The sequence below is a fragment of the Nyctibius grandis genome, chromosome 5, assembly GCF_013368605.1.
Source record: "Nyctibius grandis isolate bNycGra1 chromosome 5, bNycGra1.pri, whole genome shotgun sequence".
NCBI lineage: Eukaryota > Metazoa > Chordata > Aves > Nyctibiiformes > Nyctibiidae > Nyctibius > Nyctibius grandis.
The window spans coordinates 23,997,684-24,011,317 of NC_090662.1; the positions used below are offsets into that span (position 1 = coordinate 23,997,684).

General features: G+C 42.0%; 1 protein-coding gene across 3 annotated transcripts in view; it reads left to right on the forward strand.

The window, feature by feature from the left end:
• TRABD (TraB domain containing) overlaps positions 1-13,634 on the forward strand; it is a 38,520-nt gene that overhangs the window by 11,505 nt on the left and 13,381 nt on the right. For all 3 annotated transcript variants that reach the window (XR_011048270.1, XR_011048269.1, XM_068402123.1), the window contains exons 3-5: positions 2,020-2,098; positions 4,716-4,882; positions 5,872-6,012. Coding sequence is in view for 1 of the 3 variants with exons in the window: in XM_068402123.1 (XP_068258224.1) it covers positions 2,020-2,098; positions 4,716-4,882; positions 5,872-6,012 (387 nt within the window). In the remaining 2 variants the exon portion in view is untranslated. The remainder of the gene's footprint in view (positions 1-2,019; positions 2,099-4,715; positions 4,883-5,871; positions 6,013-13,634) is intronic.

The window sequence follows — 13,634 nt, forward strand, 5'->3', positions numbered from 1 at the left end:
TTTGCCCCATTTAGGTTCTTTTCAGGGTCCTTTTCCCTCCACTTGCAAAAGCTAAGAAGGGTCTTTTGTAATAATTTACTTCCAAGTGAGGAATTGCAGAAAGTAGCCTAACCTATGAGCTTAAACCTTTAGGAGAAAAAAATGTTTTGTGAGTAAATTACACAAACTGATTGTATGTGACTGATCTCACTGTACGTAGGTGCAGTACCTTGATAAATTAAACTGAGGTGTTTTTTTCTATCCTTTTTGTTCCTTTTCTTTGCCTTTCATATCCATGTATCTCAAAATCTCTCTCTGGTGTAATAGGTGAAGCTCAGGAAACTTTTTTCTTAAGAGTTATAATAAAGTTGGTTCCTGTGTCCTGTTAATTAAAAAAAAATAAAAAGGAATGGCAGACTCTTTAATGTGGTGCTTAGTGCTTTTCCCACTGCAATGCTGTAATGTTGTTATGATGACAAAGCCAGCATAAGTGACAGAATTAATTGCATATGTTACAGATGGGTATGTTTTTCCACAATATTTTTGTGACTAGAGTTACGTGTGCAAGCAGCAGAGTCAAGCCATATGTTGTGGTCAAAAGCTGAGCTGGTGTTAAATTAGATTTGTGAATGTAATTGCAATTTGTGGTGTAATTGCAGTTTGCAGTTCTCAATGAGCAGACTTTTGCTTTGTAGTGAAAGGACGATGTGTTGCTGTGAACATTTTAAACTTTGCACTGTAAAGCTGTTGTACTTTTTGGCTCACTCCATTAAAAGTATGATAAATTTTGCGTTACCTTCAGTGGGGCCAAGGTAAGACACCCAGGATTTATTGTGTGGAAACTTCTGTCTGGCATAATGGAATGCAAGAAGAAACTACTCTTATTGAAAGCTCTTAACAATTGGATGTGCTTTGTACAGTCCTGTTTTAAATCTTACCAGGTTAAGTACAAAGTAAATAAACCAGTCATTCTAGCTAAAAAGCTGACATCCTTCAGGAGAGCTTGGCTGCCTGCTTGCTGACTCATTAATACTGCCTTCCCTTTGAAAGGTGCTTGAATGATGGTGGATTCACATCATGTCTATAACTTTTTGACTTAATGTTGTTCCAGAATTCCAAATTCTCCCGATATCATCCTGATTCAACTTTGAATTAATATAGTTGCCTAAAGATAGTTTATAGTTGAGCTTTCCCTGATTCTTAAGTGTCTCTTTTCTGCACTAACTGCCTCTTTGGCTTGGATGATGTAGGCTGAATGTCTGGGGTTGTTTGAATTCTGTGCACTCATTTTAAAACCTGCCTGTTACTTAAAAATAAAAGGTTTTGTTAGCCAAAGAATTGCCTCTTATACTTCCAGTAATATTTACAAGTCAGTCTTTGGGAATCTTTTCAATTACCTTCTGGTCCTTTAGAGAACAAAACCCTGCAGATGTTTTGCATCCTTTTGACTTTGATTTCTGATGTATATAAAGTCAACATACACAAAAACCTTATAAGATTTGGTGTGCGTGATGTATAATTACCTTACACCTATTCCAACAGAATAAAATACTTGATCAGACTCTTCTAGAATGTGGATGTGTGTGTTCTTGTGAGTGCTGATTAACTTTGTCAGACTCCTGACAGACTAATGCTGACTGGTAGTTGAGTCAAATATGCCATCTTATAAATAGCAATGGTACTATAATAATTAATGCATGTTTTAGTTTCCAATACAGAAAACGTTGTAGTAGTGTTAGTGATAAATTTGTTCTTTTTATTCTAGAGTCAGATTTTTTTTTAAACTCCGTGTCAGGTATAAATATTATCTTTTAAAATAGGCATGAAATAGTTAGTTTTTAATAGTTCTTTCTCGTACTTACCAAGCTAGGAGAAAAACAGTTGAAAAACCACAGACATTTTGAACTGTTGACACTGCTTAAATTATTTACTTGCTTGAATATTATATGTGGATTCAAATCAAGCAAACTCACAAGGGAAAAGATGTATTAAAACATTTCATTATAATTCCCAGCCTCCTTTTGAATTTGTTTCATACAGGCTGCTGCAGATCCAAGGTCCTCCTCTGATGCACCAGAAGATGGCCCAAAGGAAACGTCAAGTGTATCGCAGAATATCTGTATGTTTCTGGTTTGACTGGGGAGGGTGTATCACATTGGAAATGTATTAAGCTAAATGTCCTTGCCTTTTCCTTACCTAATAAGGGTGTGGCTGCTAGCACAAAAGGGAGATGCGAATGAGGTCATATCTGACTTAATCTGTTCATGACTTGTAGAAAGGCCCAGTTGCGTAAACCAAATTTGGAAAGAGCAATGACATTGATTGTCAGTTTGCTGCTACCATGCTTTCAAAAGAAAGTAAATGGTTTTTGATTTGATAGATATACTCAGCAATTGTTTTAAGCTTGGTTGTTGCTCTCTAAGCCAGAGATGGATAAGTACATGTTTGCTTTGGCATTCTGGCATCTAGTGTCATGGTATTGAATCAGTTGTCCCAAGGGGAATACTTTGCCCATGCCAGCATGATAATCTTTTGATAAGAAGGCCAAGCCTGCAGGGTGTGGGAATAGAAGTATTCCAGACAAAACTGTCTTCTGAAGCCCAGGAAGAGTATCAGTCCTTCCCTTTTAGTGGTAAGGATCAGATAATGACAGACATCTCTTTCTCGGGAGGAGAAAACAAAGGCTTCTTAGGATTTGCTTTGTGTTTATTGATATACTGTTGTGATGTTAATGTGTATGATGCTCATTTTGAACAATAGGAACATTTCAGATTGTGCTTTCTGGCAAATAATAGGCTCTGAATCACCTTAGGGCAAATTAGCGGGTAACAGCAACATTACTATAATGCTGAAGTTGCTGAATAACCTCTAGGGATCGCAGCTTTCAGAAATAACAATCATGGGAGCAAACAGAGCCTTGACTAAAGCTATGGGAAAAGCATGCAGACCTAAAGAAGCAGATTAGGTTTTTTATGTTGCTTTTTTTCTCCAGATATAGAAGTTGGTTTAATAAAAACCATAGCTGCTCCTGAGAATGTTTTCCTTGATTATGTCCTTAAATGATAGCATCTGGTACTGCGCTGTTGTAGCAGTTCTACTTCACATGAAACATTATTCAGTCCAGTTCTGAATATATGTATATGAGGTAAAGGCTTGAAAAATTAATAGAAATTAAATCCTTTAAGGGTTGCTAAATACATAGAAACCACTTTCAACTGGAGGAATCTGAGCCATAAATGGCTTTAGGCTAGGAGAGTATTTGGGGAAGGTATTGTGCACACTTCCCTATTTCTTATATTTTTGCTTAGATATACACTTTTGACCACTGTGGGAGGCAGGGTACTTGCTTAAGTAGATTTTGGTTGATCTACTATGGCTGTGTTTATGATTATGTGACTGAGAGTGCTACAAATGCAACAGCCCTACCTCTTCTCCTTCCTTTTACAGTCATGTTTTCCCCACCTCTCCTTAGCATCACCATCTGTTTTGGCAGCAACATGGTCTTAGATCAGACCTTACTGATTGCAACACACCATGTTCTTGGCTATTGACCATGAAGTAGCAGGCTGCTGAAATGCTAACCAAGAAGGATGTTGGAGGGTGGCTTTTGTTTGGGGTTTTGTGGTTTGTTTTTTTTTTTTGACATGAAATCTTGTGAGACAAGTATTTGTGGGACAGATATGGGGCCAGAGCCACATAGTTAAACCAGATTCATGAAACGAATGAATGTATGGTAGGAGGCTGTAATTTATCTGCATCTTTGACATCCTGCCTGCAAATTGTTCACTAACCTTTTTTTTTTCTCCTGGGATTATGATCCTATTCCAGGCTTTTGGACCACTTGATACCTCTGCTAATGTGTGCAGCAGCTTGCAGAGAAAGAGAGTTGGTTGGAAACAACTCTGCTTTCCTATTTGATGCTTTTTTTTTTCCTAAGATGCATTACAGCTTAAAGATGACTTGTACAAAATTACTGTATTTCCCATTGATGTAAAACTGAAGCTTCTCTATCTCAGTTAATGAGGCTTTCTGGCATTTAACAAGCAACTGTGATGGAACTGATAGATCTTCCTGTTTTCCATGGCAAGCTTGACATAGATGGGCTGAACTCACATTGTACCATTTTGGTTTTAAATAGCTTGTTGTTGAAACTAGGGAAGAATGATTGGTTTCCTGACCTGAACACCTCTTAAGGTTTAATTTTCAATTGTGTACTGATCCCATGTCTGTTAATCACAGAAAAGGCTAAGGTTGGTACTGTAGGTATCCTATATGTGCCAATATATGCAGGTGACTTTACCAGCATACTCACACCATTGTACATGTGCTGCTATCGTTTATACAGATAAAATCCTAAAAGGGAATGCTTTTGTTCTAGAATTTTAAAAATGCTCTTTTTTAATTTAGTGTATACCTTTTCTAAGTATTCTTTGCTTCTCTATCCACCTCACCTGCCACACAGCTTCTCTCTTTCCCTTACTGAACTGCGTGGACAACCTGTCCCAGTGTCCACAGGGTAGGAAACCTGGACTGAGACCCATGCTTGGAGGCAGCCTCTCCAGTGATGGCACTCTCAATGATGTAGCCTCAGAATTGAATGTAAGATTACAGTGGTAAATCAATGGCCTTTTAGCTCTGCTCTGCTGTTTAGTGGTGACATTTTTATTTTCTGTTTTACTTGCCTGCACTTTATAGTCATGTGTGCTTTTCTTTTCTATTTTTCCTTACATTTATAGCTGATGCAGATGCATTTAAAATTCTCCTGGAGATGAAGATGAAGAAGAGGCAGAAAATGCCTACTTTACCAAGCACTGTGACTGAGCTTGACACCGAAGATGGTTCTAAAGTGTATGTGGTTGGAACAGCCCACTTCAGTGACAGCAGCAAAAAGGATGTCGTGAAGGTAAATATTAAGTGTGAGCCCTTCAGCAGCATGTTTATAGTGCTGTCAACTTAGCATTAAGTAGAATGAAGTCCAGCGCTCTGACTTGGTTCAGTGCTGTAACCTCCAGACTCTGTTTTTTCTTGTTAGCTCTTGGAGGGGTAACAGCACTGTGGGGTGAACTAAGAGGCAGACATAATATATTAATAATTTTTTGATGCAATACATTGCTCTCACATCTCCAATATTTTTATTTGTCCTTAAACAACAAATGCAGATACAGTGCCAGTGTTAAAAGTAGAAGTCTCACTAGGGAAAGCTTACATTACCTGTCACGATAGTGCATCATGTCACACTGACAGTGCGTGCTGTGGTTGTTGCATACTCACTGCGATAGGGATGTGCTGAGAAGATGCAAAGTCTAGAATAGAAACTGCAGCTTACAATTTCTCTGTGCCCGGCAGATGTAATACTGAGCTGTAAAACCATGCCACCCCAAACTTGGATTCCATTCTCGAGATGCAAATAGGTCCGAAGCTCTGGTGAAAGTAGGAACTATTTCATACTGTACCTCATGCAAAGTCTGCAGTTTAGAGTGGCTTTATTCTCTGGGAGCTAGAGGGGGAGGAATCTTGCGCTAGAATCATCAACCCTGGTTCTTACAAAGCTTATTCTAACTCAGGTTGCAAATGATCGCAGAGTATAGTCAAAGGAACTTTGTGAATGTGAAAAGTTTAACATCAAGTTTTTGTTCCCCTCCCCAGCACAATGTGTTCTCCATCTTACTGTCCCAAATCATCCAGTAACTAAAGCATTTCACTGTCATCTTCCTTAATGTTTTTCTCAATACATAGCTATTTGGAGGAGTCTTATTTACTCTTTTACTGTTCTTTTAATTTAAAATGATTGCTGGAATGTGCTTTTAAGTCCCTTTTCTCATTAAAGTATTGATATTGCCTGTATCTGTTTAATGTTTCCTAAACTGGTGTAAATAAATTAATCTTTTTCAGACAATACAAGAAGTGCAGCCTGATGTAGTTGTGGTGGAACTATGCCAGTACAGAGTTTCTATGTTAAAGATGGATGAAAAGACATTACTAAAAGAAGCCAAAGAAATAAATCTGGAAAAACTTCAACAAGCTATAAAGCAGGTATGATTCCCACAATGAGGATTAAAGGTTTGTATTAAGAGCAATTGGTCAAGTTACAACTAAAACCAGTGTTCCCACCAACTGGGAACCTAATACTGTTTACCGAGGCGAGAGTACCATTACAGTGGCAAAGTTAGGTTTGTGGTTTTTTTTTTTCAGATGGAGTATTGAGGGCTTCTGTTCCACAAAGGGATTGTTTGGGCAGCTGTTGACCTTGGCAGGAATCCTCCTGGGTTTAACAGTTGCTCCATTTGCAGGACACAAGTCTAACTTCATAATTGTAACGCTCTGCTAATATATTTAAATATGATTATTTTTCTTGCAATCTGCATCTGTATCACAGCTATTTAGGCAGCACTTAATTTTGGTATTATCTGTCATGATCCATTCAGTTGCATTCCTTCTTCATCCTAGTGTGTTGCTCTTTCTTTTAATTCTCATCCACTTGTCTTTTGAGTAGTTTCTAATTGGCAGTAGGCCTTGAGGGACGTTTTTGAAAAATCTGGACTGAAAAGTGTGGCATTCTGTTGAAATTATAACTGCTCTGGCAGTTTGACAGAATCACAGAATGGTTGGGGTTGGAAGGGACCTCTGGAGATCATCTAGCCCAACCCCCTGCCAAAGCAGGTTCACCTACAGCAGGTTGCACAGGGTCGTGTCCAGGTGGATTTTGAATATCTCCTGAGAAGGAGACTCCACAGCCTCCCTGGGCAGCCTGTTCCAGTGCTCTGTCACCCTCAAAGTAAAGAAGTTTTTCCTCATATTCAGATAGAACGTCCCATGTTTCAGGTTGTGCCCGTTGTCTCTTGTCCTGTCGCTGGACACCACTGAGAAGAATCTGGCCCCATCCTCTTGACACTGGCCCCTAAGGTATTTGTAAGCATTGATAAGATCCCCTCTCAGTCTTCTCTTCTCCAGGCTTAACAGACCCGGCTCCCTCAGCTTCTCCTCATAAGGGAGATGTTCCAGTCCCCTAATCATCTTTGTAGCCCTCTGCTGAACTCTCTCTGGTAGTTCCTTATCTTTCTTGAACTGGGGGGCCCAGAACTGCACACAGTACTCCAGGTGTGGCCTCACTAGGCCTGTGTAGAGGGGGAGGATAACCTCCCTTGACCTGCTGGCCACATTCTTCCTAACGTACCCCAGGATACCATTTGCCTTCCTGGCCACAAGAGCACATTGTTGGCTCATGGTGAGCTTGTTGTCCACCAGCACTCCCAGGTCCTTCTCTGCAGAGCTGCTTTCCAGCAGGTCAACCCCTAGCCTGTACTGGTACATGGGGTTGTTCCTCCCTAGGTGCAGGACCTTATGCTTGCCTTTGTTGAACTTCATTAGGTTCCCCTCTGCCCAACTCAACTCTCTAGCCTGTCCAGGTTACGCTGAATGGCAGCACAGCCTTCTGGTGTATCGGCCACTCCTCCCAGCTTTGTGTCATCAGCAAACTTGCCAACGGTACACTCTATCCCTTCATCCAGGTCATTGATGAGTAGGTTGAACAAGACTGGATCCAGCACTGACCCCCGGGGAACACCACTAGCTACAGGCTTCCAACTAGACTCTGTGCCGCTGACCACAACCCTCTGAGCTCTGCCATTCAGCCAGTTCTCAATCCACCTCACTGTCCACTCATCTAACACACACTTCCTGAGCTTTCCTATGAGGATGTTGTGGGAGACAGTGTCAAGAGCCTTGCTGAAGTCAAGGTAGACAACGTCCACTGCTCTCCCCTCATCTACCCAGCTGGTCATGCCATCATAGAAGGCCATCAGATTGGTCAAGCATGATTTCCCCTTGGTGAATCCATGTTGCTGATAACATTCTTTTTCTCCATATGCTTAGAGAAGACGTCCAGAATGAGCTGTTCCATCACCTTTCCAGGGATGGAGGTGAGGCTGACTGGCCTGTAGTTGCCTGGGTCCTCCTTCTTGCCCTTTTTGAAGACTGGAGTGACATTGGCTTTCCTCCAGTCCTCAGGCACCGCTCTTGTTCTCCATGACCTTTCAAAGATGATGGAGAGTGGCTTGGTAACATCTGCCAGCTCCCTCAGCACTCGTGGGTGCATCCCATTGGGGCCCATGGATTTCTGGGTGTCCAATTTGCCTAAATGATCTCTAACCCAGTCCTCCTCAACCAAGGGAAAGTCTTCCTTTCTCCAGACTTTCTCACTTACCGCCAGGGCCCCGGATTCCTGAGGGCTGGCCTTAGCAGTAAAAAGACTGAAGAAAAGAAGGCATTTGGTGACTCTGCCTTCTCTGTATCCTCCATCACCAGGGCACCCACCTCATTCAGCAGCAGGCCCACATTTTCCGTAGTCTTCCTTTTGCTGCTGATGTACTTGAAGAAGCCCTTCTTGTCCTTGATGTCCTTTGCGAGACTTAATTCCAAGTGGGCCTTAGCCTTCCTCGTTGCATCCCTGCATACTCTGACAACCTTCCTATATTCCTCCCAAATGGCCTGTCCCTTTTTCCACACTCCATAAACTTCTTCCATCTGAGTTTTTCCAGAAGTTCCTTGCTCATCCATGCAGTTCTCCTGCCCCTTTTGCTTGATATTTTACTTATAGGGATGCACCGGTCTTGAGTTTGGAGGAAGTGATGCTTGAATATTAACCAGCTGTCTTGGACTCCTCTACCTTCTAGAGCCCTAACCCATGGGATTTCCTTAAGTAGGTCCTTGAAGAGGCCAAAGTCAGCTCTTCTGAAGTCCAGGGTTGTAATCCTACTTATTCCCCTGCTTCATCCACTCAGGATCCTGAACTCTTACCGTCTTGTGGTCGCTGCAGCCAAGGCTGCCCCCAACCTTCACATCCCCAACTAGTCCCTCCTTGTTTGTTAGTACAAGGTCCAGCAGCACACCACCCCTCATTGGCTCCTCCACCACCCTGTGTCAAAAAGTTATCATCAATGCTCTGCAGGAACCTCCTGGACTGTGTGTGCCCAGCTGTGTTGTGATGTATGGGATACATGTGTAAAACAAGTGTTGTCCTGTGTTTTTTCAGTTTCACCCAGTTAGCTTGTATTTAAGTAATTTTAAGCTAGGCATAGTGAAACAGCACAAAGTTGATTTAAAAATGACAGGACATTTGATTAAAATGGCAGTATGTGGGCAACAGTAAAAAGACCTTCCAGTGTCCAGCTGAATGAACAAATTCATAGATTGTTATTTTGGTTGTGTTGTAATTATATATTCAAATTGCTTTATTGATGTAATTGGGGAATTTCCAGGATTGCACCCCTCAGAAGAAAATAATCTGCATCCATGCAGAAGCACTTGCAGTGGCTAGGGGCTAGTCTACTTTGTGTGTATGCTTGCACACGTGTCTTAGTGCAGGCTTTCTGACTCATAGTTAGGCAATAATGTGTCTTTCCTGTTTTCTTTATTTATGTCCTATCAAAGGAAAGAACGTTGCAAAACACTGGCATATTGCATGAATAACTGCATCCATTTGTTAATTTTAGGTAAGGGGGATTGTGCTGATGAATGTAGCCAAAAGAAAGCATGTTCACAACAACCAGAGCAGCATAGCTGAGGGTCTTCCGACCTCGTAAACAGGCATAGAAGCCTTTTTTTTTTTTTTAATATTCAAAGCTAAATGCAACAGTTTTTGTTGTGTTTCTCTGTTAAGAGGAAGAGGACAATGAAAATAAAATAGCAGACTTTTTTTCTCTGTGATGTAAATTCGTGATGGCAGCTTTGTAATTAGCACTTCCTACCAGCACTTGAAGTGGTCTTGTGTGCAGACAGTAGGTAACACAGACTGTGTTGGCTCCAAAGCCAGAGAATAATACAAAGATCTTTCCTATTGTTACAGCTCAATCTTAGTCTCCTTTGTCACCAGGGATAATGCAAATAATAAAATCTGGACATTGTGCCTTTTAAATAATGTATTTCTTCATCTATGGTCTCAACCAAAAAAAAAAACCAACCTAACCTTCCTTCCTCCTTTGGTTCAGTAGCAGCATGGGTTATGTAGGGAAGACCAGGAAAAACAGTCCAAGTGTCTCATGCTAAGTTACAGTGTCTTTGTTTTTCTCTAGTAAAAATCAAACCAGCTGGTAAGTTGCTCAGTCATGCTTCAGTTGTCCTCTGTCATTGTAATGTGCATTCAGCCCCAAAAGTTACACCAAAAGTCAAAACTGCTTGTAACTTTCATTCTTCAGTATCAAATTAGGAAAAGAAAACTGTGTCTGTTTATAATCACTTGTATAAAAAATCTTAAGCAGTAAAATTGCATTTCATTGCTCTTAATTGAAGTTGGAAACTGAGCAGAGTGTTAATATGAAACTATTACACACTTGCAATGGGTCACTGGTATTCACAACTTATCAAGCAACTGTTGCAGGTTAAAAACAGCCTTCTTCCAGCCCCTCCTTGAATTTCAAAACCCTTACAGTTGTTTGCAGAGAACTGCCTGTTTGCTTTCCATTAAGATGCACAGTAACAGCTGGCTTAAACCAAGCTGGTAAGACAGATTTTGTCTTATCTTCTCCCCAGCTTTCTGTTTCCACTGTCCCTTCTGTGTCCATACCATGTCTGCATGGCAGGCTGAACAGGACTTGCTTTTTAGCTGCATTGTGTCCCTGTGTGGCTGTATGATGCTAGTCCTGACACAGAGGAGGAGTTGAGAAACCTTGTTCTGGGGCAGAAGAGAAAGTGGGCTGATGGCAGCAAAATCTTAGCTCAGCCTCACTTTTTTTAACCCACTCCTTCAGACTGAAGTTACTGTGCAGGGATATATTGCAGTGTTGTTGTTTTTGATGCTTCCGGCTAGTGAAAAAGCTCTCATTCTGCACCGTGTAACACAGTCCTCCATGTTTAGGTAACCTACAGGATTGTCCTGGTAAATAAAATGGATATAATGTGAACCGGTAGACGACGGGTACATCCATATGGACAGGAGCAGGCCGCTGTGCGTTGCTAATTTCACTTGCGCTTTAAAGTCTAACCTCCAGTGCGCTTGCAGTAGTAGGAAAGCCAGTTCCAGGCTCCAGGCAGCAAGGCTGTGTTTGCACAGGGCTGCGTCCATAGGAATTAGGGTTTTTAAAAGAAGAAATCCAGAGGACTAAAATACAAATGGTTTGCTTCTGCCTGCAGTTCTGCAGTTAGTGCTGGATCTGTGACTCGTTATACAGTCGAAGAGTAGCCCCAAGGCCCCCTCCTTAGGCTGCGTTCCCATACGTAGTATAAGCGTTTCTGGGCTGAGTCCGGTGGAAGATTTATCTGCTTCAGAAGCCCTCTGGCACCTGCACATAACAGATGCCTGGGGAAAGGTGTTAGAGCTTGCAGTCGTACTTTGCCGGGCTATTCCTCTCTGTTCCTGTCCTCTTCACTGTCTCCATGCTAGTCATGGTGTCCAGTAGAGAGTATCTTCCTCAGTCATCCTTTCCCAAGCCTCATGAGTATTTAATATGTTTAATCTCTTCTCATACGTTTGGTATTTCTTTGCACATTTCTTAGTTCAAGTATCTTGTTTTCAAGACAGGACTCCACTAAAGACCTTACAGCAGCGCACTGATGTTTCTGGTTTGTTCCTTTCCTGGTAATCCCTCTCGCTCTTCTTGCTTTCTGACTGCTGTTGAACACTGGGCTGATAAAACTGGTATTTTGCTTTCTCTCTCCCGAGTGCTGATAGCTCTGCATCCCTCTGCCTGTGCAGTTCAGTTTCTTTCTGCTTGTGCATTGCTTTGTGTTTATGGCTGTTGCATCTAACCTGTGAAATTATTGCCAGCCACTCAGGATTTAATGTTCTTTTGTGGTCAACTTCCCTTTATCTTACACTGAATAATTGGTATTGATAATAACCTCTTTTTCTGTTTTGCTCCCATCGTTCTTCGTACATTTTGCTCTTTATCCCACAACACTTTCTGGCTGGCCAGTTGTTGCTGGTTGCTGCTACATACGGCTGCTTGTCATTTTTATCTCCTTGATGCTGAGCGAATATGGCAGGCACTGAGTTTCATGCAGGTTAAGAGCACAAATGACTTGCACACACTTCAAAGATGCATCCCTCCGTTAGCCAGCGGGATAAATCTTTCTGTCACAGTGTAAAAATGCAACTTCAAATACATCAATCCTGAAGGGGAGATGAGCTAGCAAGTAACCTCAGGCTAGATTATCCTAGTTTTCTATGTGGGCATCTTTTCTGAACTTCTGGAAACCCTTGTCCCCCAGGCTTTTGCACTGGATTTCAAGGATGCTGAAAACCCTTTTTCTCACTGCCCTCTTTCTTCCTTGTCTCTCCCCAGGAGCCCAGTGCCCTGTCTTTCTGACATGCTTGCTAGTTTGTAGCGAGATAAAGCAGATAATCAATTGGCTTTGAAAATAGCCCCTCTCTTTTGCCAGTTCTGGTCCTCAGTGACTCTTGAGTCCACTTAAATGCAAAAATTGCCTACAGCCTTTGGATTGGTCAAACAAGCATCAGATCTGGCACAGGGTGGGTCATTTGAGCATAGCCCTGGAAACAAGGAATGAAGACCAGGACCTTCCTCTGGTAACTTCAAGCAGTTACATTAATTCAAGCTATCCTATGTAACCTCATCTTCAGTTGCGTGAAGCTGGTGATATAGGAGGAAATTAACCTTTGGCAAGGGAATGGGGACTGCCCCTTTTGGTAGTGGTATGGACTGATGCCAAATTGGAGGAGATGCATAACCAAGGTACAGATTATGCTTGGGGACAGGTAACACTCAGCCACTGAGTCTTACAACTGTAAGAATAACTTGTTGAGGACAGCCAGAGCTGGACAGAAGGAACAGCTCTGAATGGATTTGTTTGAGATGTTTTTTCATCCTTTTTGTAAAAGGATAGGGAAGGGAAATTTTGTGTAAGTATATATAGGAGAAATTTTTTCTTTTTAAAAAGAAGCGTCTTAATATCTTTATAGTTGATCTAGACATAGGGATTGAGTGCACCCTCAGTAAATTTGCAGATGACACCAAGCTGGGTGGGAGTGTCGATCTGCTGGAGGGTAGGAAGGCCCTACAGAGGGATCTGGACAGGTTAAATAGATGGGCCGAGACCAATGGCATGAGGTTCAACAAGAACAAGTGCCGGGTCTTACACTTCGGCCACAACAACCCCATGCAGCGCTACAGGCTGGGGGAAGAGTGGTTAGAAAGCGGCCCGGTGGAAAGAGACCTGGGAGTGATGATCGACAGCCGGCTAAACATGAGCCAGCAGTGTGCCCAGGTGGCCAAGAAGGCCAATGGCATCCTGGCCTCTATTAGGAATAGTGTAGCCAGCCGGTCTAGGGAAGTGATCGTCCCTCTGTACTCAGCACTGGGAGGCTGCACCTTGAGTACTGTGTCCAGTAATTCTTGCACAACGCTGGATTCTCTGTGTTTGTGTCTATTGACCTAACCAGTCCTCAGCCTAGTGTTTCCCAGGATTGTGGAAGTGTTTGTGATTAGACCACTAGCTATTTCCCATTCAGTATCTCTGTAATGTGGTGTTCACTGTACATTCAATGGACTATACTCTTGTGGTCCCTTTTTTTGTAACCAGATCAAGAAAAATTAAATGCACAGTATGAGCTGTTTTACCATTCAGTTATTCAGACACTTTCTTCAAGCAGGTGGAGTAAATATAGACTAAAGTAAGTCTGGCTGCCCTCCTTTCTCTTC